We start from the raw sequence: 24,679 nt of genomic DNA, 5'->3' as shown, positions 1-24,679 counted from the left end.
CAGTGAGAAAACTGGCTACCACCATCTGCCATCTATATCACGGCATTTTCAGTTATTCTCAGCAACCATCATTACTGAAAACTTCCTCTTGTTTTTGAAAAGAAATGGTAGAATATTATTTAACCTCTACATGTTTGTGTGTTTGCAGGGTTTTTTTTTGCTTCTGTTTTTTTCTTATACTTGATTTCTAGTATCATAGCATTGTGGTCAGAAAAGATGTTTGCTATGATTTCAGTTTTCTTAAATTTACCAACCCCAGTTTATGACTCTGTCCTGGAGAATGTTCCATATGTACTTGAAAAGAATGTGTATTCTGCTCCTTTTGGATGGGATGTTTTATATATATATATTCCATTTGTTCTAATGTGTCATTCAAGGCCAGTGTTTTCTGTCTGGATGATATGTCCATCGATCTAAGTGGTGTGTTAAAGTCCCCTACTAATATTGTGTTACTGTCAATTTCTCCCTTTATGTCTGTTAATATTTGCTTTATGTATTTAGGTGCTCCTGTGTTGGGTGAATATATATATAGAGTTGTTATGTCTTCTCTTTGGATTGATCCCTTGATCACTATGTAATGTCCTTTGCCTCCTGTTAAAGTCTTTGTTTCAAAATCTATTTTGTCTGACACAAGTATTGCTACTCCAGCATTCTTTTCATTTCCCTTTGCATAGAATGCCTTTTTCCATCCTCTCACTTTCAGTATGCCTTTTGATCTGAGATGAGTCTCTTGAAGGCAGTATATATATGGGTCTTCTTTTTGTATCCATTCAGTCACTCTATGTCTTGGAGCATTTAGTCCATTTACATTTAAAGTAATTATTGATAGGTATGTACTTACTGCCATTAAAAAAAATAATAAATTTATTTATTTATGCAGCCTGATGCAGCCATCAGGTCTTCATTGCTGCGTGCGGGCTTTCTCTAGTTGCGGCGAGCGGGGGCTACTCTTCATTGTGGTGCGTGGGCTTCTCACTGCGGTGGCTTCTCTTGTTGCGGAGCACAGGCTCTAGGTGCGCGGGCTTCAGTAGTTGTGGCTCGCGGGCTCTAGAGCACAGGCTCGGTAGTTGTGGCGCACGGGCTTAGTTGCTCTGTGGCATGTGGGATCTTCCCGAATCAGGGCTCGAACCTGGGTCCCCTGCATTGGCAGGTGGATTCTTAACCACTGCACCGCCAGGGAAGTCCCACTTATTGCCATTTTGTTAAGTGTTTGGGGGGTTGTTTTTGTAGTTATTTTTTCTCCCTTTCTTCTTTTGTTCTCTTCCCTCGTGGGGAATATGCTACTAAACAAGCAGTGGATCACTGAAGAAATCACAGAAGAAATTTAAAAAATACTTGAAGACAAATAAAAGCAAAAACAGAATGATTCAAAATCTGTGGGATGCAGCAGAAGCAGTTCTAAGAGGGAAATTTATAGTGATCCAAGCCTAGCTCAGGAAACAAGAAAAATCTCAAACAACTTAACTTTACATCTAAAAGAACTAGAAAAAGAAGAACAAACAAAACCCAAAGTTAGTAGAAAGAAAGAAATCATAAAGATTAGAGCAGAAATAAAGACTAAGAAAACAATAGGAAGGATCAAAAAAACTAAGAGCTGATTCTTTGAAAAAATAAACAAAATTGATAAACCTTTAGCCAGACTCATCAAGAAAAAGAGAGAGGGCCAAAATCAATAAAATCAGAAATGAAGGGCTTCCCTGGTGGTGCAAGGGTTAAGAATCCGCCTACTAATGCAGGGGACTCAGGTTCGAGCCCTGGTCTGGGAAGATCCCACATGCCATGGAGCAACTAAGCCTGTGCGCCACAACTGCTGAGCCTGTGATCTAGATCCCACAAGCCACAATTACTGAGCCCTCGTGCCACAACTACTGAAGCCCATGCGCCTAGAGCCCGTGCTCCGCAACAAGAGAAGCCACCACAATGAGAAGCACGTGCACTGCAACAAAGAGTAGCCCCTGCTCACCACAACTAGAGAAAGCCTGCCTGCAGCAACGAAGACCCAATGCAGCCAAAAATAAATTAAAAAAAAAAAAAAAAAAGAAATGAAAAAGGAGAAGTCACAACCAACACCCCAGAAATACAAAGGATCATAAGAGACTACTACAAATAACTACATGCCAATAAAATGGACAACCTAGAAGAAATTAACAAATTCCTAGAAATGTACGCTCTCCCAAGACTGAACCAGGAGGAAATAGAAAATACATAAACAGGGCTTCCCTGGTGGCGCAGTGGTTGAGAATCCGCCTGCCAATGCAGGGGACATGGGTTCGAGCCCTGGTCTGGGAAGATCCCACATGCCGCGGAGCAACGGGGCCCGTGAGCCACAATTACTGAGCCTGCGCGTCTGGAGCCTGTGCTCCGCAACAAGAGAGGCCGCAATAGTGAGAGGCCCGTGCACCGCGATGAAGAGTGGCCCCCGCTTGCCACAACTGGAGAAAGCCCTCTCACAGAAATGAGGATCTAACACAGCCATAAATAAATTAATTAATTAAAAAAAAAAAAAAAAGAAAGAAAATACAGAAACAGACCAGTTACCATTAATGAAGTTCAATCAGCAATAAAACAACTTCCCCAAAACAAAAGTGTAGGACCAGATGGCTTCACAGATGAATTCTGTACATTTAGAGAAGAATTAACACCTATCTTTCTCAACTATTTCAAGAAATTGCAGAGGAAGGAATGTTTCCAAACTCATTCTACAATGCCAGAATCACTCTGATACCAAAACCAGACAGAGATGTCACAGAAAAAGAAAATTAGAGGCTAGTACCACTGCTGAACATAGATGCAAAATCCTCAAGAAAATATTAGCAAACCAAATTCAACAATACATAAAAAGGATCATACACCATGATCAAGTGGGATTTATCTCAGGGGTGCAAGGATAGTTCAATATCTGCAAATAAGTGTTATATACCACATTAACAAACTGAAGAATAAAAGCCAGATGATCATATAAATAGATGGACAAAAAGCTTTTGACAAGATTCAACATCCATTTATGATAAAAACTCTCAACAAAGTACATATAGAGGAACATACTTCAACATAGTACAGGCCATATGCTCGCCGCAACCAGAGAAAGCCCGCGCACAGCAACAAAGACCCAACACAGCCAAAAATAAAAATAAAAAATAAATTTATTGTTTACAGGTGACATGATACTATACATAGAAAATCCACAAGATGCCACCAAAAAATTATTAGAGCTCATCAATGAATTTGGTAATGTTGCAGGATACAAAATTAATATACAGAAACCTGTTGAATTTCTATACACTAACAATTAAGTATCAGAAAAAGAAATTAAGAAAAAATCCCATTTATAATCACATCAAAAAGAGTAAAATACCTAGGAATAAATCTAAGGAGGTAAAAAGCCTGTACTCTGAAAACTATAAGACACTCATGAAAGAAGCTGAAGAAGACAGAAACGGAAGAAAGATATATACTAATGGATTGGAAGAATATTGTTAAAATGACCATACTATCCCAGGCAATCTACAGATTCAGTGCAATCCCTATCAAAATACCAGTGGCATTTTTCACACATCTAGAGCAAATAACTCTAAAATTTGTACGGAAACAAAAAAGACCCTAAATAGCCAAAACAATCTTGAGAAAGAAGAACGAAGCTGAAGATATGTTTCCTGATTTCAAACTATACTACAAAGCTACAATCATCAAAATAGCATGGTACTAGCACAAAAAAACACATATAGATCAATGAAAAAGAACGGAGAGCCCAAATGAGCCCACGACTATATGTGCAATTAATTATGACAAAGGAGGCAAGAATACACAATGGGGAAAAGACAGTCTCTTCAGTAAATAGTTTTGGGAAAACTGGACAGCTACATGCAAAAGAATCAAACTGGATTACTCTCACACCATGCACAAAAATAAAGTCAAAATGGATTAAAGACTTAAATGTAAGACCTGAAACCATAAAACTTCTAGGAGAAAACATAGGCAGTATGCTCTTTGACATTGGTCTTAGTAATATTTTTTTGGATCTGTCTCCTCAAGCAAGGGAAACAAAGCAAAAACAAACAAATGTGACTACATCAAACTAAAAAGCTTTTGCACAGCAAAGGAAACTATCAACAAAATGAAAAGGCCACCTACTAAATGGGAGGAGATATTTGCAAATGATACATATGACAAGGGGTTAATATCCAAAATATACAACTCAGCATCAAAAAACCTGATTAAAAAATGGGCATATGATCTGAATACAGTTTTCCAAAGACATACAGATGGCCAACAGGTACATAAAAAGATGCTCAACATCACAGTCGGGGAAATGCAAACCAGAACCACAGTTAGCTGTATTACCTCACACCTGTCAGAATGACTTATCAAAATGACAACAAATCACAAGTGTTGGGGAGGGTGTGGAGAAAAGGGAGCCCTCGTGCACTGCTGGTGGGAAAGTAAATTGGCATGGCCACTAAGCAGTATGGAGGTTCCTCAAAAAAAATAGAGCTACCATGTGATGTAGTAATTCCACTCCTGCGTATTTTAGAAAAGATACATGCACCCCTATGTTCACTGCAGCATTATTTACAATAGCCAAGACATGGAAGCAACCCAAGTGCCCATCAGTAGATGAATGGATAAAGATGTGGAACATAGCAATGGAACATTACTCAGCCATGAAAAATGAAATTTTGCCCTTTATGACAACATGGATGGACCTGCACTTGAATATTTCACTGGGCAGAAAATGTGTATTGGACGTCATTCCTTGCTGGCTCATAGATCTAACCTTGGGTTTTCTGAAGGCTGCATAATACTCCATGGTAAGAATGTTCTTAGTTTATTTAACAGCTAGCTTGTTTATTGATGGACATACAGGTTATTTCCAATCTTTTGCTAACAATAGTGCAGCAGGATTATGTTTGGCTTTGTAAACATGTGGGGGGATTTCACCAAAGTGAAGTGCTTGATCGAAGGGTATGGATGTTTAAAAATGTCATAGATACTGTCAGATTCCCCTCTAGAGACTGGGCCAATTTATATTTTCACCATCAGCATGAGCTGTTTCCTAATGCCAGCTGCAAAGGAGAGATCATTAAACTTTTATCTTTGCTAGTATGTTTAGAGAATTTGCTCTTTGTTATATGCATAGCACATCTATTTTACTAACTCCAGAGAGGTGTATGCTATTCCAAAAATTTTACATTTTTATGTAGTCAAGTTTATCACTCTCCTGGGATTTTGTGTCATGCTTAGAAAGTCTTCTCAGCTTCCATGTTTTCTCCTGGTACTTTTATGACTTAAAAAAAAAAAAAATCTCAGATTTGCGAAAGGCATAACGAACCCCTACATACATAGCACCCAAGCATTACTTACAGAAGTGAAACTCTGCTCTCCCTCCCTCTTGGAACTAACCACTATCCACCTACTCGCTTCCTATCCCTGTGGCTGGTGTCTGTGAACTTGTTACTTATCTGTTTGCTCCTAATCTACAGAGGAGAGGAGCTTGCGCTCTGAACCCACCACATGGCTATTTAGTTTAGCTGACTTTCTGTGAGCTGGACTTTCTCATCAAGGAAGCTAGTGCACATGCCTTAGCACAGACAGGCACTGGCCCTAGGGCCAGGTTAAAGAGTATAATATGGTTATGGAGTTCCCTGGTTGTCCAGTGGTTAAGACTCTGCACTTCCACTGCAGGGGGCACACCACAGGTTGGACCACTGGTCAGGGAACTAGATCCTGCATGCTGTGCAGTGCAGCTAAGAAAAGACAAAACAAAAAAACCCCCACTATGATATGGTCTTATTTTGCGTATTTTAAACTTGATATACACTGCACTTGGTGGCACTGTGCAGGGAGGTTTATTTGCTGATGCCTGGTTTGTTTATTCATTTTCACTGATGCAGTGATTTCAACATGCCTTAAATATACTTACCCATTTTCCTGTTGTTGGTCATTTAGGTTGGTGCTTTTCTTTTGCAAACATCCTGCTATGGCCCTTCCAGCACTTGTGAGGAACTCCCTAAGGTAAGGACCTGCCAGGTTGTATGTTAAGAGCATCTGTAAATGTACCAGATGATGATACCCAATTGCTCTACAATGTAAGGATGGCCCATTGTCCACATCCTTGGTATTAGAAGACCCATTTTTTTGTCAATTGATGGGCATGAAATGGTATCTCATTGTGAATTTAATTTGCTAGTGAGATTGAACATCTTATATTTACAAGTTTTGTTTATATCATTTAGCCATTTTTCTTTTGGGGGGTGTAACTTCATTTTTCAAATCTTCTGATCCATTTGCAGTCGATTGGGTGTGAGGGATACAGCCATATTTTTTTTCAGAATAACCAGTGACATAATGGATAACCCAACTTTTACCTACTAAGCTAAAATGCCACCTTTCTCAGATAATACATTTAATGACTACAGGTTTTATACCTGAGGTTTGTACCCTTCCTTGCTACTCTTGCATTTTCTTCATTTTTATTAGAATCAGTCCAATTAAAACACTTGTTGATATTTTCATATATTATTAATAATGTATGACGTGTGTGTCATTCATACTAAGATGTTAATTCCCCCAAATTATTATTAAACTTTCCTAAAAATAAGGTGTTCTCATTGATCCAGTATGACCATTGCTCCTTTCTGTTCACTCCTAGGCATTTTCCCTTCTCTTGTCTGACTACAGTGACTCTCCAGAACAGTGCTAAGTTGTGGGCAATAGTGGACGGTGAGTGTAATTCTGGAATTCAATACTTCTGGCTTATTTTTCATTACGTCAAAAAATGGGAATTATGGGTACTCGAAAGTTTTTTTTTTTCCTTTACAGAATGGATGTTAAAATTTATCAAATATTTTTCCCATGTATATAGATTTCAGTTCCTTTTTTTTTGGGGGGGGGCCTCCTTTCTCTTTTTTTTAAATTGGAGTATAGTTGGTTTACTCAGCTCTTTTCTGTATCTCTTAACAGTGGGAATGTAAAATTTTACATTTTGCATCTGAGTAGTATTACAAGTATCCCTCCATCACTATAGTCTCCAAGCTGCTGACAACTTTTAAATCATGTTAATTATCTCTGAAAACCCCACTCATGACACACTCTTTTTCTCATACTTGAGGGGAGACAGGAACCAGGGCAGGAATATTTTATAGATCTCATGTCACACAACCAGACCTTCTACCACTCTGCTCTCCTATGCAGAAAGTCAACAGGAACTTTCTGTCCCTTTTATCTACCTAAGGGCACAACTGCTGAGGGTGCAGGTCTGGAGGCCCTCAGTGCACATCACCCACCCCTCCTGCAGGAGAACAGTCAACACCACACTGTGAACTTATCGTAGAATAGATTTATTTACCTGAAACCATGTCTGTGCAATGCCTGTTACCAGCACAGAAACAAACTGCTTTCTATTTACAGTCTAAGTCAAACATGCGTTGTGATAAATTGACGTTTAGCATTTTATTGATATAAATGCATCACAATATTCGTATTGCACCAACATCTGTCTACTGCTTCTGATTTCATTAAATAAGTTACATTTAATACAGTGCAAAATAGCTGCACACTCAAAAAATAACTGAAGTTATGAACTGGAAGCCTACATTTTTAACCATTCAACACCTGTAGTGTTTTCAATAAATTTATAAATAAGCAAACTGTACAGGGCCAATTAAAAAGTAGCATGTTTCAATGACACCACAGAGAAATCTGGCTACTTACAACTGAAGGCATGCATTACAACTGAATATTGTACATTTATTTAAGCTATGACATCTTGCACAGAGAAATATGGAGACTTGGCTGATGGCTTCTAAGTTCTTGGATAAGGTTTCAGAACCTCATTCTTCTTGCAGCAAAGAAACCAAATTTCTCTGGAGAGGCTTTCTGATTCATTAAGCTAAACTGTACATTTGTAATTATTTTGATTTAAAAGCTAAAAACCCCACTGGTAATACACGTTTCCTCCACATAACACACAATGAGTTGGGGAGTTTTTTCTAATTTTCTTTTTCCCCCCAACATCAATCATGCAGAGGGCTGGTAGATGTGTTTCTAAAAAACGCACATGCACGCAACTGAACACCCTTAAATTTCTGCAAAATGGTTTAGGAAGCGGTTACTCCAGTATTGCTGAAAAGGAAAGAGAGAGGAAATCAGCTTTATGAAGTATGGGGAGGAAATGTTAGAATAACTAATTTAAGATTAATAGTGACAGATGAAAAGGAATATTCGGTTTGATCTTTTAAGATTTTAAGACTAGCATTTCTGATCAACTGTCCCTGAGGGGTTGCCCACACAGGGTAGCATCCAGAAGCACTGGCTCAGCAACACAGGCCCCTCATGTCACCTGACTACAGAGAATCCCACCAGGCAGACACTTAATCGCTTCAGGTATAACAAAAGTTAAGAAGTCCTCGGTTAGCAGTGCAGAGGGTAAGGAAGGCGAAGCAGAGTGAGCAGCGTGGTAATCAGCGCCAAACCCCTCTCCTTCCTTCCCCGGGGGCCAGCCTCTGGGCTGCACCCAGTCCTAGAAGGGGAACTGCTTATCACTGTTCCCTTTCAAGAAAAAAGGCTGCAAATTACCCTCATATGCAGGGTGGTGGTTTTGACACAATTTGGTGCATCTGCACTGCAGACACAACAGGCTTGGCAAACACTGAGCTAACGCCTTGTGGTCTTGGATATTCCTGAGGTCTGCCCACCACACAGACATTCAGGGGCCCGAGGCCCCAGTTTGAAGGTAACGTGGCAGCCACTGCTTGGGAGGGAAGGTGGCAGTTGCCCTGCTTGTCTCTGAGCTCCTGCAACTCTCCCTACCCAACGTGTCACCTGCACTGTGCAGATGCAGAATGAGCTGCTGGCACAGTACCCCACTTAGGAAACGCGTAAGACTGCCATCTCCTGGGCAAAGGGTAAAGCTCTACTAAAGAGGTCAGTCTGGGCATGGGGTGGCAAAAAACCAGAACACTGATGGGATGGGCCTTCAGCCCACTTGCCCGTCGAGAAAGAACCTGGAGCAAGTTTCAGGCAAGAGCTGCCTGAGAGCATGTAACATGATGGGTCTGAGGATGGTGCCGTCCTATCCAGCTACTGATGGCAGCAGAAGCAGAGAGGCCAACAGTGCCTTCCTGCGGGTACTTGGTGAGGATGGGGCTGGGTACCTGCTGCTCCCCATAGGACAGAGGCCAGGGATGTGCCCACAGCAGCACTAACTACTGAGGAGGTGCCAATGCAGACGTTTTTTGGCGGCGAAGCCTGAAACAGAGCAGACAAAAGGACTCTGCACCACTGGGTCTTTCCCACTCCCAGCTGTCTGAGTTGAGGGAAATGGGTGCCTAAACCACCTCTGTGGGCTGAAAAGGCCTGAAGCTGAGAAAGCACAGGGTAACAGCCTTCCATACCATTCAACTTACTTTGTAAGGGCCAATAATGATCAAGGAACTGAGTCAGGAAAAGTTGACCACTGAATGGCACCCCACCCAACAAGCTCAGACATGCTGGTTTGGTTTGCAGCTGAGACACATTCCTTGCATTTGATCTGCTCAACCTGTTTCTACACCCCACAACGCTAAAATTGGCAAAATGTACCCGCTACATTCTCTGCCAAGCAAACCAGCTTACTAACCTCCTCTGAGAGGCCTCCATGAGCCAGGCCAGGACTCTAAATTAAGAATCCGCCTCCACGTGCCCTTTCTACCCCCTTACACGGAGACCTCTTAACTTCGCAGCACCTTGTCCTGCTTGATACCTGTTAACCTTTCCCCAGACTCTCAGCATTTACATCATGTCTTCTGGCTGGCCCTGTATCCAGGGCCCAAGTACCTTCAAGTACTCACAAGAACTCTTGGGGCTTCACGTGGAGGGAGCTACCACCCTGAATACCGAGCTGCTGCCTAGGCCCTCCTTCACCCTGGCTAATGATGGGGCAGGTTGTTTGCTAGCTGAGCAGAACTATGGCCAATATCTTTTCTCTCCTGGGTACGTTAAAGCACAGTTAAATCTCAGCCGCAAAGAGTATGACCCAGAAGGTGGAAAAAGGTGGCCTATTTAAAATGAACCAGGGAATTCCCTGGCAGCCCAGTGGCTAGGACTCAGTGCGCTCACTGCCGGGGCCCGAGTTCAGTCCCTGGTCAGGGAACTAAGATCCCACAAGCTGCGCAGCGCAGCCATAAAAAGAAAAAAGTCATGCAAAAAATGATGCATGAGTTTATTGGTTCAGTTACTTGCTTTCACTCACTTTTTGCTTTTTAATGAACCAGGTAGCAAGATTCTGGGACGAGTCCTTGCAGCTAACAAAGATCAAAGGAACCATGACAAGTTGTTTGTGAATCCTCATCTTGGCATTTGTGAAGGCACCTGTCAGTCTGACCAAAGCAGAACTACCTTCTCTTCCCCCAGGCGCTCCCCCACTAACATGTGGCTGTGCTGTTGCCCTAGGCAGTGGGTGGCGTCGAGAACAGCTACCCCAGCCCACAGGTGCATAGGTGCCACATAAAATCGTATGCCCGCTGCTCTCAGGGTGCCTGACATAAGGGGCTTACTCATTAGTGTCACATAGCCAGCTCATTTAGTGGCAGTCACCTTTAGGCTAAAGCATCCAAATTTCAGGGAATACTCACGTTAGTTGATGGATGTTGGAAGGCATTGGAGGAAAACACCACAGTTAGGACTGTTAATGACTTACACACTGTTGGTTAAGACTGATCTCGAACATGCGCAAACATTTATCATAGTAACGATGGTGGTGGTTAGTGCCACATTCAAATAAAAATAGTTCTATACAATATGTTCATTTGGTCATGTGCTATTTACAGATTTTACAAAACACATACACACACACACACACACACACACACTTGCCCTTACGTCCTCTACACCAGGCTAAAACAGGCCAGCAGAAACTTGCATAAAAATGTATCACAGATAACAATTAGCGCCTATACACTAAAAATAAAATTCCTACAACTACCTATGCAGCAGAACAGGATCCTTCTTCCCCTCAAGCACAGTAAAACTAAGAACTTAAGAGAAAGTTGGACATGTTAGTTCAAACTAAGCCACTTAAGAGTTAAAAACAAGACGGTTATTTTTCTCTGTCCATTTAAAATGTTTTATTTTTCTTTTTAAACTAGATTGTGAAGTGCCACTGAAATAGGCAATGTTGGCAAAACAATGTCTGTTACAATAAAATACATTAGACATTTAAATAAATAACCTTAAAAACTATGTGAGGGGACATGAACCCAGTCGATTGAATCTGGAACAATGTTTTCTGCACAAGCGAGAACAAGCATACCTCTTGTTAAGACTGATGTAAACAGAACCATCAAAACCCTACAGGAGAAGCAGCCGAGCGGGGTCGGGGTGGAGGTGGGGTGGAGGTGAACAAGGGCCAAGGAGTGAAGGGGTGGGGGGCAAACCAAAAAAAAATACTGACTGAGGTAGCAGTACTCTGCTCAGTGCAGAAAAATTGGCTTATGAATAAAAATTAGACTGTGATCTCAGATTAAATCCAGATGATCATGCAAAAGACACAATACATGCTATTTAGTTTTAGAAAAAAACCACACACATTCATTTCCTAAAATCTGCTGCCAATTAATTTGCTGACAATGTCTGCTGGCTCAACTATTTTTTTTTATACAAGGATGAGTATTAAACAGAACACTGTACATGCTTTTTCATCTACAAAAAAATATTTGCATAAAATAGTGTTAGTTCTCTGTACATGTCAATGGACACTTTAATTATGTGTATAAAAAAGGAAAATCTTGCCCCACTGGAGTCAGAAAAAGCAAAACAAAATCTAGAGTATGAAACCTCCTTCACCAGCCAGTATGTTCATGTGAAAATTCAGCAGAAATAGACAGTTGCTTTAAACAATAAAAAAATTAATTGATTAAGTTAAACATCATCTTTATGCAAAACTGTCAGTCAAGACCAGAACATATCACTAAAGTTAGTGTCTGTGCTATAGACCCAGATCACCAGAGGCATTATGAGCAGCACAAAGGGCCAGGAGATCCCATCGGTGCATGCTGAGAACGAGCAGGATTTGGTGGCAGGCTGCACACACTCTTTACCAGGTTCTAGGTAGTTGCGGGCCACAAACTTGAGGGTCTCATCCATTAGAATCACAGGCAAGGAGATTTTCAGCACCATCAGCCACTGGGTCAAATTCAGTGGTGTGATCTGGAAGATAATCTGAAACACAAAGAAACCTCATCAAGCTCCCCAACATGCTGGACAGGCAGCCAGGCCCCAGCCCAGGTTCCCCCCACCGCTTACTGGCAAGGGTTCCACGTAGAGGATTAAGAAATGGAGTGACATGGACAGGCAGATGGAGCCCACGAGCCAAATGTTCTCCCAAGGGGGCATCCTCAGCAGGGACTGGTTTTCAGACAAGCTGCAGAACAAGGAGAGGTAGGTGGGTGAAATGTGCCTGCTGAAAGGGCAAAGGCATATGCCATCACCGACAGAGACTGTTCAGAACCACACTTCAATAAAGCGACGGCTAACTTGGCATTGCCTATTGCCTACTGACCTAATTCTATTAAGTTTCTACAGTGGCAAAGTTAAGGAAGAATGCTGATGTAGGACAGACTTCCAATTTAAATCTAGGCTTCAGCATAGCAATCCCATTTCAGTGTGTTCAAAGCTGCTCTCAATTGCCCTTGACACTTAGGCTATTTTGAAATTTCCATTTTTGTCACTGGCTTAATTAGATGATACTGTTTGTCTCAATGCTAAAGGGCAAGAGCTCCTTCCCTGTGGGCACTGGCACACAGGGGTGCAGAAGTCCCTATTTTTGGCCACTGCTGTCTCTTGAAGAACATGTGGCTAAGCACTCCCACTACTTCCTGGAGGTGATGATGACTTAAAGCTCTTAAAACCGGTGCTGCTTGTTCTTCCTTTTGGGGAGGGCGGAGCTTTCCTGTGATTCTCAATCAACCATGACACACACACAATCCCCCAGCGCCCTGGCTATCAGGCTCTTGCCCCAGCATGCTGAGAAGACTCACTGACCTGTTGAGGGCGTTGCACATCTCTATGGTTACTAGAACAGAGAGCGCCATTGTCATTGGGTATGGGGATTCAAAGACTGTACAATCCACTCCTTCAAAGTCCGGGTTGTCCTCTTTACACTGTAGGAAATGGCTCTGCAACAAAAGCCCAATCAAGTTCCTGATCAGCCAAGGACATTTTCAAAGTCCACACCAAGCCCAGAACACAGACCCACACAAAATCTCACCGCATTTCCCAGAGAAGCCCTGGTCCTTCAGAATAACCTTAGATGCAACTGCTTATTGTTAAAGTATTAAGATTATTTGACTGACATCCAAACCATAGAAAGCTCAAGGACAACTTTGTTTGTGAAGACTTACAACACTTTGCATCTAAGGTACAGAAAGAAAGGTGGCTACGTACCAGCTGGTAGAAGGACACTCTCGGACCACCCTCGGCAGCAATGAACCACCACGCAGCAGCACCCACGGTAGCAGCGCCAACATAACCTGGGAACAAACATCATGACACTAACACACATGGGGTTTACGGCCTGCAGCGTTACTGCAGGTGCTGCCTCGTGGGCCAACCCCTAGGACAGAGATCAAAGACATGGTATGTCAATGAGCCTGTGCTGCCGCTAGCACCTGCTCACTCGTATCAGATAAAGCAGCTAGGCTGACGGTTTCCGCAATGAGAAGGGTGTCTGTGGTACAGAAGAACCAGGCAACTTTTCCTCCAGAATTTGTGAGGAAAAGCACCTACTAGAATTGGTAGGACCTTTACACTAGCCATGCCCTCTCTAACCAGCAGCCAGTATGTTAAGGCTGCAGGCACGTGTTCTCCACGTAAGGAAGGCCATGCTGTGCCGGAGCACCAGATGACACCCGTCATGACTTTCTGGCAAACTCGTGCTACCAGTTATACACTAATTTATTTGCTCCATCAAAGGCCTGGCAGAACCTTTATATGGAAAGGCCATTAGAGCAGTTAGTGCAGAACGCTGAGCACATGGCAGTGATTGAAGCCAATTCTGGGACCATCCCCTCCCCCACCCCAACAATTTTGAATTCAGCAAGTTTATTATAAAGAAGCAACAAAGGGTAGTGGAGAACACAGGCACTTGAGAATAAGAGCCTGTCCCAATGCAGTAGTATCCACTGAAAGGTCCAAGTGCACCCCGTCTAACCCAGCAATTCCAACAGAGCAGTAGGCAGGTGGTGCCCAGCGATGAGGCAGCTATACTAGTACTGATGTAAAACTACCCAAAAAACAGAAATACAAAAAGACAAGGTTCAGCATACAGGTGTGTACAGCATGCCATCGCTTGCGAAAATAAACACCTAAGATGGATCTATTTGCTAGAGTATCCCAAGAAGGCATGCCGGAGGGGAACCAACTGGTTGAGAGCCTTCCTGCTTTATGCCACTGTGTGCTTTTTGAGTGTTAAATCATGTGAACATATTAAAACAAAACAGTTTCCTATGGGACCCTAAGGAAGTCATTTAACCTCTCTCTGGGCCTCACTTTCCTAACCTATGAAATGAGGAAGAGAGAAGCAGCATCCTGGGTCAGGACGAGGTCTACAAAGACAACACATGTGGAAGAACCAACCACTGCTGATGAATGCACAGATCGCTTCTCTCACTTAGGGAAAGGGGGACTTCGTTTTACATCTTGGTCATTTAAGGCCTCAGTCGTCCCTGTATTTCCTTTGCCCATAGATTAAATCTGAGAACCTCATTCACAAAGGCCCAAGGAAGAACGAGGATGCTCAAGTAAGGGACTAACTTTACTGTAAACTGGGTATACACATACACAGCTCATTAAACTGCAAGAGGGCAGTCTCCATATTTTGCTACCCTAATATGGGGATAGAAAAAAATGTGCTTTTAAGGGATGCATTTACAAAATTTGGACTCAAACATTCGTTTAAAAATCAATAATATAAAAAACTGTACTCACAGCCAATAGCCAGGTAACGGAAAAAGAGCCACCCACTGATCAGTGGTTCCTTTGGGTTCCGGGGTGGTCTGTTCATAATGTCCAGATCAGGAGGATTGAACCCCAGTGCAGTGGCAGGCAGGCCATCTGTCACCAGATTGACCCAGAGCAGCTGGACAGGAATTAAAGCCTCAGGAAATCCAAGGGCTGCTGTTAGGAAAATACTGTTTCCATCCAAGGAAAGAAGAAAAAGACCCCAAATTATTTTTGGCCACTATTTAAAATAACATCACCACTCCATCTTCCTCCATAAAAATCAGTGGACAGCAATGATTGTTTTAACTTTTTCCCTGGGCAATCATAAAACATTTATTATATCCAATTCCAAATTAACTTTTACAAGACTAAGAATTTTATGTTACCTTATATAGTTAATTTAAATTCATTTCTATGTTAAAGTGCATCCTTTGCACACTGGAGCAGCCGTCGACAGCCCTCCTGAGGGCCAGAGGAAGTACCTCTTACTTCACAAGGGCCTCCTTCATCTTTCCCGGCCCTCCCTCTCTCCTGCTGCACTAAGAGCAAAGCTGCTGCCACATGAAGAGCAAATCTGGAAAACTGGTCATCACAAGCCAAGGGATACACGTGACCTGTCATAGGGACCCACCAAACAACTTCCCCGACATTGGACGAGATGAGGTAGCGGATAAACTGCTTCATGTTGTTGTATATCGCCCGTCCCTCCTCCACGGCAGCCACGATGGTGGAGAAGTTGTCATCAGCCAGGACCATCTCAGAGGCGGTTTTAGCCACTGCGGTGCCAGAGCCCATGGCAATGCCGATTTCAGATTTCTTCAGAGCAGGAGCATCATTCACACCGTCTCCAGTCTGAAAGGGTTAAAAACCCACCACTGGTTTACACCTGCCACCTAACACGCTGCCAACAAATGCTCAGCCATCCTAAAGCCAGGGAATGACGAATGGAGCTGTTGGGCCTCTGGACAACAGAATTCTCTGGGAGAGAGTTCGTTTTTTTAAGTTGGTGTCATAAAACACGTTTTACCTGGGAAATGTAAAACTGCCAAACGAGCTAATAGGTGACACTTCAGAGGGAAGTGGGACAAAGGGGACTTCAAATTATCTGTATTATTTTTTTACCAAACAAAACACAATATGGCAGTCAAGACAAAATACTTGTATCCACATGGATAAATCTCAAGTAGAATAAAGGCAGACTTCAAAAATATGTAAAACTATAATATATATATAAAGACCAAAAACGGGCAAAAACACTTAAATATTGTCTACAGATACAAAACTATCATTCCCATGTACGTTTTCTATACTTTTACTAAACACCCAGTACTGAATTCAGAATGGTGCTTTCCTCTGGGAGAGAGAAGGGAAGGGGGAGGAAAGAGGAAGGGAGGAAGACAACTATAATAACTGGTTTCAAGCAACAAAATTAAGTTGTTTTTAAGAGTGTGAAGTTTCACAGATAAGCAGCAGAAAGCAAATATGACACAATGTTAACATGTCTCGGTGAAAAAATCAGATGCGAGGAAGAATATGGGAAATGCTTCATCAACAGGTAGCTCTTAAGAGAACACATCACCAGTACATCTCATCTCAGGTAAGGCTATCCAAAACTGGGTGACAAGAGTGTGGATTATGTCCTGAATCAGCTTTTAGAAACGTGAGATACAAACATGTATATTTTAACCACATCAAAGATAAAAAAAGATATCACCAAATATTTCCCCTGTGACTGATTCAGACTTCCAGGTCTTAAAACTTCTCCAGAATCTTCCATGCATGCAACATACAGCATGCCAACTACTGGTCAATAGAACCCTTGAGAAACAGCCCCAGATCATGACAAAAATAAAGAAGTTCCAAATATGGGAGCTATTACTGAAAATTTAATGGTCAGAATTAGAATCTGCTGTGTTTGTGCAGTCTGTTACCCGTACATGTCTAAAGACACTCACCATGGCTGTAATCTCATCAAAAGACTGAAGAAATTCTACAATTTTAGACTTGTGGGAAGGTTCAACTCGAGCGAAACAGCGGGCATTCAAGCAGGCTTCTCTTTGGGCTGAAGGACTGAGCTCATCAAACTCCCGACCCGTGAAGGCCCTTGATGTCACATCCTCGTCCTGCCTGAAAATGCCAATGCGCCGGCAGATGGCCACAGCGGTGCCCTTGTTGTCACCCGTGATCATGATGACCCGGATGCCTGCCTGCCGGCACAGCTTCACAGAGGAGGCCACTTCAGTTCTCGGAGGGTCCAGCATGCCCACACAGCCAACAAAAGTCAGATTGGTCTAGAGTTAAAGAATCACCTTATGTCAAAACAGGAAATTCTGGTTTTTCCTCTAGTGTGGACAGCAAAGGTTTCTGCATTTTCTTATGACAGAATTCACACCATTGATATAAATCCAATGAAGAACAGTATTAATTCCAATAAATCAGAAACAATTAAAAATCACTACATTCTTGTTACCAAATAATTCTTTAGCTTTCATAATAATATTCTGAAATGAGGAAAAAAATATACCGAGGAATAAAAACATTTTGATAGTGGCCAATTAGTGGCCCATAGTACCCAAATTTGTTCCCTGTTCAAGGCTTCAGGAAGTCACACACCTGATATGAAAGTATTCCGTGAGCAGAAAAGTAGACGGAATCTCTCCACTTGGACAATTTGACCTTCAGTAACTAACAAGTGTTTTAAAAATAGCCTCAATTTTTAAAACATCTTAATTTACATGAGAGCTGCAAAATAGGTTTTTAGCCTTGATGATTCTACTTTGAAAGTTATAGGCCTGTATTAAGTTGTTAACTGTGTATGTCTGAAGCAGCAGTCTAAATTATAAAGGTAATACATTTGGCCTGCAGAAAAACAAATAACCGCACCCTTTTCTCGGAAAAAGCAAGACTCATTTGACCTTTTATTGAAGGAGTGCTGTCTGAACACAATGAATGTGCAGGATGTGGGCAAAGAAGCTTTTCATTAGCTAACCTCATATTTAATAAAGTTGGCAGAGTCCTCCAGGTTCATTTCTTCTCTTCTCAGTGGGTTGTCGTGAGTGGCCAGAGCCAGGCATCGCAGTGTGTCGCTGCCACTGCCCCATTCCCGAATGACAGACATGATCTTCTGTTTGACTCCAGGAGTCATGGGGACTTTAGTACTTCCAACTCGAATGTGGGTACACCTGTCAATGACACCTTCGGGGGCACCCTGGAAATGTTACAGATTTAGATCAACAATTTTATTTATTAGCTCACCCAGGATTCCAATCCTGGTAAGAACATCTCAACTGCAATCTGCTGTACTTGCCTTCACAAACATTTTGCTCATTGATGTCCGACTTGGTTTGTTTGGTGTACAGTAAACCGACATCGATTTTCTATCACGTGAAAACTCTAGAGTAAATTCTTTTTTCATCAACTGTTTAATGACCTATAAGGAGAACATATATGCAATATTATTGGATGGCAATTTCTGTACATTTTTGATTTGTTAAACATTCACTAAGTACCTATTATGTGAAAGGCAACGGGGATACAGCAACAGACAAACAAGTTCTCACCCTCATAAAACTTACCCTCTAGTTTGGGAAAGACACACTAGAATGTGAAAGTAGATTATAAGTGCTACGGAGAAGAATATTTAAAAATAAGCAGGGAAGAGACAAAATTATGTATGATTGCGCTTTTACATAAAGTATTGAGAAGGCAGTATTTGAGTAAAAATGTGAAAGATGTGTGAGTGTGGCAGAGAGAACAGACGTGCAGGCTGACGTGACCTGGCACGTTCAAGGAGCCTCCAGGCCAACATGGCTGGAACAGAGTTTGCAAAAAAGAAGTGAGAGGTTAATGGCAGGGGTGGCAGAAGCAGGTTGTAGGATCTTAAAAGTCAATGTAAGGCATCTGGCTTTTTTAACAGGTGAAACAGGAAGACAATGGAGGGTTTCGAGCTCTGGCAGTTAAGTATTAGCTGAAGCAGGGGCAAGGAACACCACTTAAATATTCTAAATAGCTTTAGATAGTTAGTGGGTACTATATTAGATGTCAGCACATGGACAGTATTTAAAAGTCATGAGGTGAGAAGAGTTCAAGGGAGTAACTGCAGACAGAAAAGGGCGAGGACTGGGCCCTGGAACCTCTTCACCTCTGGTGGGATGTGGAAGATGCAGCCAAGGAGATGGCAGGGGACAGGGGGCTGGGGAGGGAGGAGAACGAGTGAAGTGAAGGACTTTAAAGGAGGGAGAGACTGACAGGATAAACTGACAGCTCAGGTAAAACGAAGACTAAGAACCTTCAGATTCAGATTTGGACTGTCTATGTATACAACCATGTTACCTACAAAATAAACATACTTTATCCTTCCCAATTTTTATATCTTTGATTTTTCTTGCCTTACTGCATGAACTAGGACTGCCAGTACAACACTGAATAGAAATGTTGAAAGTAGAAATTCTTCTTTTGCCATTAGATATGATGTTAATTTTGTGTAAATACACCATCAACTTGAAGATAAGTTTGTTGAGTTTTTATCATGAACTGAGATTAAATTTTATCAGATGCCTTTCTACATCTATTTAAATGATCTTACGTTTTTTTGCCTTTATTCAATTATGTGGTGAATTACACTGATTTTTCCCTAATTCAGACAAGTATTTAATAATAACTGTAGAAATCCCAAAGAACCTCAGCATCCAATGTAGGCAATTACGAGTGGACTGAAGCCATCCTCTCAGCAAGAGTTGCCCCAAGCAACAAAGACAATCACTATGAATTCTACGTTATTTGATATATTACTTATGTATTTAGTTTCCATTAAGCATTTGTACCAATGACTCTAGGAAGACTGAAAGAATGGGTAGTGATTCTGAGTGAGGTGTGGACCTCGGCGCCAGATACATCCTAGGGGGAGAGAAGAACAAAGCCATTGCTTCCAGTATCAGGGCTGTGAAGATCAACAGTCCTATCCAAATGGGCCACTAGGCCTTAAAAAGCTGGTCCTGCTCTATTCACCTCTGTACTATGAAAGGTTCTTGCTTTCGGGGGCGGGAGGAGTGGGCAAAAGTTCATTTCTGGGAATTTTCAGTGAGTGAGCACCATGACAGTCATTTCTGATCCCTTCACTCAGCTGCTGTGGCAAAAAATGAGGCAAAGGAGGGCACAGAGCAAGAAAATACTTAGACCGCAGACTCTTACAGAACGGACACTCCTGCCCTTATCTGCAGTGGTCATTACAATTAACGTACCACTTTTTTAAGTTCCATGCTGCTACTTGTTTCCCTTCATTGAGCAGTTACAGGTCTAGAATCATATAATTCTAAACCTCAGTCTCTGTGAAGCTGAATCTTCGGGTTGCTTCTGAGGGGTTTAGTCACACCAACTAATAATAGAGCTGTCAGACAATGTGGCTTTGCAAGGATTGGCCCCCTGCTTAATGACAATTGGGGTGAATTCCCTATAACAGAAACAAAGGGCCTGGATGTCTATTTCATGAAAACCATGTAAATCGGGGCAGGATGCCATAGGAGCTGCCCAAGACCCTCACGGCAGTGAGACTGTTAGTTGTGAAGCACAAATAGGGCGACTATACTTCAGCTGAGACATCCTCCACGCCGGTGCGAGTTTTGATTTCTCGGGATAGTATAAAGGAGGCAAAACAATGTAAAGGAAACAGAGTGCCAGAGCAGAAGTCCAGTTCTGCCTCACCCTGTCGCCCACCTTAGGCTGCCTGTGCCGTGTGGTGCCACCCTACTCCCCCAAAACACACTGCCTCCTAATCTGCCCTGGATATCCAGGGGAGGATGAAAGAAAGGAAACGTAGTGACAGCTGACAGCTCATTTAGTAGAAATGAGTCTTGCTTTTGCATAACTAGGAAAGGCTGTATTTTTAAGTTCCCATTTCTCCTTATTCTACCAGGAAACCCTGACTACAAATCAAAGAAGTGCTACAAAGAGGAGCCTCAAGCACTAACTGGCAGCCATTTGGAGATGACAGGTACTAAGAGATTACGTGTAGCAGAACCCAATTCCAAAGAAATCTAAGCTCCAAGGCTGGGAGGCAGCAGGTACTGGGAATAGGTCTGGAGATCCACCATAGGACCTCCTGGCTACACCACCCTGCACTGCATGAAGATGGTGTTCACCCTGGTGCAGAGGGGCAGGCGTGTTTCCAGGGTGGTGGATTGTGGGGGTGGGCCCAGACGGAGACGCTGGGGCCTGACCTGCTTCCTTCTTAGGTACCTTCTGCTCCTGCCCGGCATCACAGTCCCTTCAACCCGTCTTCTCTGGCTTCCGCAGTTCCCATTTCTGAGCTTCCTTAGCTCGCTTCTTGGCGCCATGCTTCTTTCTCTTCCTCTCGTTCCACTTGTACGTGCCGCTGCCTGTTACTCTGACCTTCGTGTGTTATAACATCTTGTTTGCACACTGCTTACGCTGCTTCTCATCTAAGCAACCACTCACCACTCTGGCTAGGACAAAGGCTGGATCTGTCCTGCAGTAAACTGTCAGTGGATTCTGTGTCCTCGCACACTTGGTACAGCTGGACCTGAGTAAAACCACCTGCAACAGAGGCTGGCAGACACTGGCCATCTGGTCAGCCTCCAGCTCCTGGGTCTCCTCAACAGACTGGTCCATCCTGCCTGCCACTTTGTTCAGCCCAAGAAACCCAGGCTCTGGGGCTCCGACAGGCAGGGGGAAGGCAGCTGAGGAGCCACAGATTTGTCTAGTGTCTAGGGCAGACACGCCTGCACCCTGCAACACTGCCACCTCACTGAGCTTTGAATGTCAATGTAGTTGTGGTAATTCTGCTCAAATATAACACGTCAAAGTTTTGATATATTACTAGACTCAATCTGCTAATGTGCTGAGAATCTCTACTTCTATCGATATATTATGAAGAATACTAGCTTGTAACTTCCTTTTCTTGTCGCATCCATGTCAGGTTTTGGTATCAGGGTTATGCTGGCCTCATCAAATGAGTTGGTAAGGGTTCCATTTTCTGCCCTTTGTTTTTTTGTGGCCATGCGGCACAGCTTGCAGTGAAAGCACCGAGTCCTAACCACTGGACTGCCAGGGAACTCCCCCAAACTGGTATTTCTTTAGCGTTATGCAGAATTGGGCCTGAGGAATTTTTGTGGGGTAGATTTTTAATTATAGATTCAATTAATATAACAGACACAGGATTATTCCATTTTTCTGTGTCAGCTTAGAAAGCTGTGTTACTGAAAGGACTTGTTGATTTCTTCTACGCCGTCAAAATTGTTCAGAATAGCTTTCTGATCTTGTCTTTGCTATTTCCCTTCTACTTGTATTTGATTTGCTGGTTTTCTACTTTCTTCAGATGGAAGCTTATTTATCTTTTTGTTATCAATTTCTAGTTTAATTCTTTCACGGTCAGCGACCGGCTGTATTTCAATCCTTTGTAATTTGTTGAGTCTTGCTTCATGGACCAGCAATATGGTCTATTCTGGTGAATGTTCCTTATGCATTTGAAAAGTATATTGGAAGTAGCACGATACGGACTTCCCTGGTGGCGCAGTGGTTAAGAATCCGCCTGCTAAAGCAGGGTACATGGGTTCAAGCCCTGGTCTGGGAAGATCCCACATGCCGTGGAGCAACTAAGCCCGTGCACCACAACTACTGAGCCTGCACTCTAGAGCCCACAAGCCACAACTACTGAAGCCTGTGTGCCTAACGCCCTTGCTCCACAACAAGAGAAGCCACCGCAATGAAGAGCTCACCACAACTAGAGAAAGCCCGCATGCAGCAACGAAGACCCAACACAGCCAAAAATAGATAGATAGATAAATAAATTAAAAAGAAGTAGCACAATAGAAATAAGGGTTGGATTGAGTATATTTAATTTACAGTGTTGTTCCATATCCTGATTTTTCAACTGCTTGTTCTGTCAATTTTTGAGATAGGTGTGTTAAAATCTCCAACTCTCACTGTGAATTCATCTACTTTCCCTTTTATTTCTGTCAACTTTTGCTTCGTGTACTTTTTAAAATTTTTATTTATTTATCTTATTTTTGGCTGTGCTGGGTCTTCGTTGCCGCATGCGGGCTTTCTCTGGTTGTGGTGAGTTCTTCATTGCGGTGGCTTCTCTTGTTGTGGAGCAAGGGCGTTAGGCACACAGGCTTCAGTAGTTGTGGCCTGTGGGCTCTAGAGCGCAGGCTCAGTAGTTGTGGTGCACGGGCTTAGTTGCTCCGTGGCATGTGGGATCTTCCCGGACCAGGGCTCGAACCCATGTCCCCTGCATTGGCAGGCAGATTCTTAACCACTGTGCCACCAGGGAAGTCCTTGCTTCATGTACTTTAAATGTGTTAGTAGTACACATGCATAAACAATTGGACCATTTATTTAGCACAAGGTCATGGGCAACTTTGACAAGAGGTTTTGATAGATGAGAAGGAGGCAAAAGCTTGACTGGAGTGGATTCAAGAAAATGGGAAGAATGAAACAATACAATACATAAAAACAGCTCTTTTGAGAAATTTTACTGTGAAGGAAAAGAAGCAGGGTGCTTAAGGCAAAAGAAAGTTTTTAGATAAAAAACATACTATTGGGCTTCCTTTGTGGCGCAGTGGTTGGGAATCCGCCTGCCAATGCAGGGGACACGGGTTCGAGCCCTGGTCCGGGAGGATCCCACATGCCGCAGAGCGGCTGGGCTCCTGTGCCACAACTGCTGAGCCTGCGCTCTAGAGCCCGTGAGCCACAACTGCTGAGCCCACGTGCCACGGCTACTGAAGTCTGCGCGCCTAGAGCCCGTGCTCTGCAACAAGAGGGGCCACAGCAATGAGAGGCCCGTGCACTGCAACGAGGAGTAGCCCTCGCTCGCCGCAACTAGAGAAAGCCCATGTGCAGCAACGAAGACCCAACGCAGCCAAAAATAAATAAATTAAATAAATAAATTTAATTAAAAACAAAAAAAACATACTATTATTTCTCTAATGAAGATCCAGTAAAGATGGGAGATTGATAAGCAGGAAAGATGTTGGGGCTTACTAGACAAGGAGCAGCTGGGTTTTGCTGGGAGCAAGAAGAGTCCATTTCACAGCACCAGGGGAGACGGCAGACCTTATGGGCACAGAGGCTGCATGTGGAAATTATCCATTGATTACTTTTATTTTCGTGGTCAAATGGCCAGACCATTTTACCTTATAGTGAGTATGGGGAAGGAGATATTGCAAGTTTGAGGAAATAAGGTATATACTAAGTTATCTAAGAGAGTAAGAGAGTGAGCAGACTAAGAATATATGGTCTGAGTGATGGGCAACATGAATAAAACACTAAGCTCAAATACTGACCGAGTTGCAGGCATTTGCTCGTTCTATTTTAGAAAGACCCTTCAATTCAGTATCAAATACATTCATCTTCTCTACCAGGCAAGTGAGAGCAGTCTCTGTAGCTTCTCCAACTTTTTCATACACACCCTTCGCCTGTAGTAGTTAAAAGCATACAAATTACAAAAAGGGAAAAGTAGTAAATTTTCTTTAATAAAGACTTTTTCCATAGGTGGACAATCTCTCGTCCATTGTACCATTATTCTTTGGGCCATTTTATCCTATTCTGGAGCATATGATCCAGATAATTAAAAATAAACTCAAAGCATAGGTGTGCATTTTATCTTTTTCTAATAATTAGGTCTTTCATTTCCCTTAACCATAAGAAGCCAATAATCACAGTATTAGTTCAAACATAGCTTTCA

The 24,679-nt window shown here is 42.6% G+C and overlaps 1 protein-coding gene across 1 annotated transcript in view; it reads right to left on the bottom strand.

Moving 5' to 3' along the window:
* Window positions 1-7,321: 7,321 nt before the first annotated feature.
* Window positions 7,322-24,679, bottom strand: part of ATP2A2 (ATPase sarcoplasmic/endoplasmic reticulum Ca2+ transporting 2) — a 62,035-nt gene continuing 44,677 nt past the window's right edge. Inside the window, exons 11-20 of the mRNA XM_068563556.1 lie at window positions 24,279-24,410; window positions 18,284-18,406; window positions 17,966-18,184; window positions 16,932-17,267; window positions 15,608-15,828; window positions 14,962-15,164; window positions 13,420-13,505; window positions 13,018-13,151; window positions 12,280-12,397; window positions 7,322-12,195 (exon numbers count right to left, since the gene is read on the bottom strand). Coding sequence (XP_068419657.1) covers window positions 11,926-12,195; window positions 12,280-12,397; window positions 13,018-13,151; window positions 13,420-13,505; window positions 14,962-15,164; window positions 15,608-15,828; window positions 16,932-17,267; window positions 17,966-18,184; window positions 18,284-18,406; window positions 24,279-24,410 — 1,842 coding nt within the window. The 3' untranslated portion in view covers window positions 7,322-11,925. The remainder of the gene's footprint in view (window positions 12,196-12,279; window positions 12,398-13,017; window positions 13,152-13,419; window positions 13,506-14,961; window positions 15,165-15,607; window positions 15,829-16,931; window positions 17,268-17,965; window positions 18,185-18,283; window positions 18,407-24,278; window positions 24,411-24,679) is intronic.

This window comes from Eschrichtius robustus, chromosome 14, assembly GCF_028021215.1.
Source record: "Eschrichtius robustus isolate mEscRob2 chromosome 14, mEscRob2.pri, whole genome shotgun sequence".
NCBI lineage: Eukaryota > Metazoa > Chordata > Mammalia > Artiodactyla > Eschrichtiidae > Eschrichtius > Eschrichtius robustus.
Note: the sequence above shows the minus strand (reverse complement) of the source record. Positions and strands in the feature narration are given on the sequence as shown.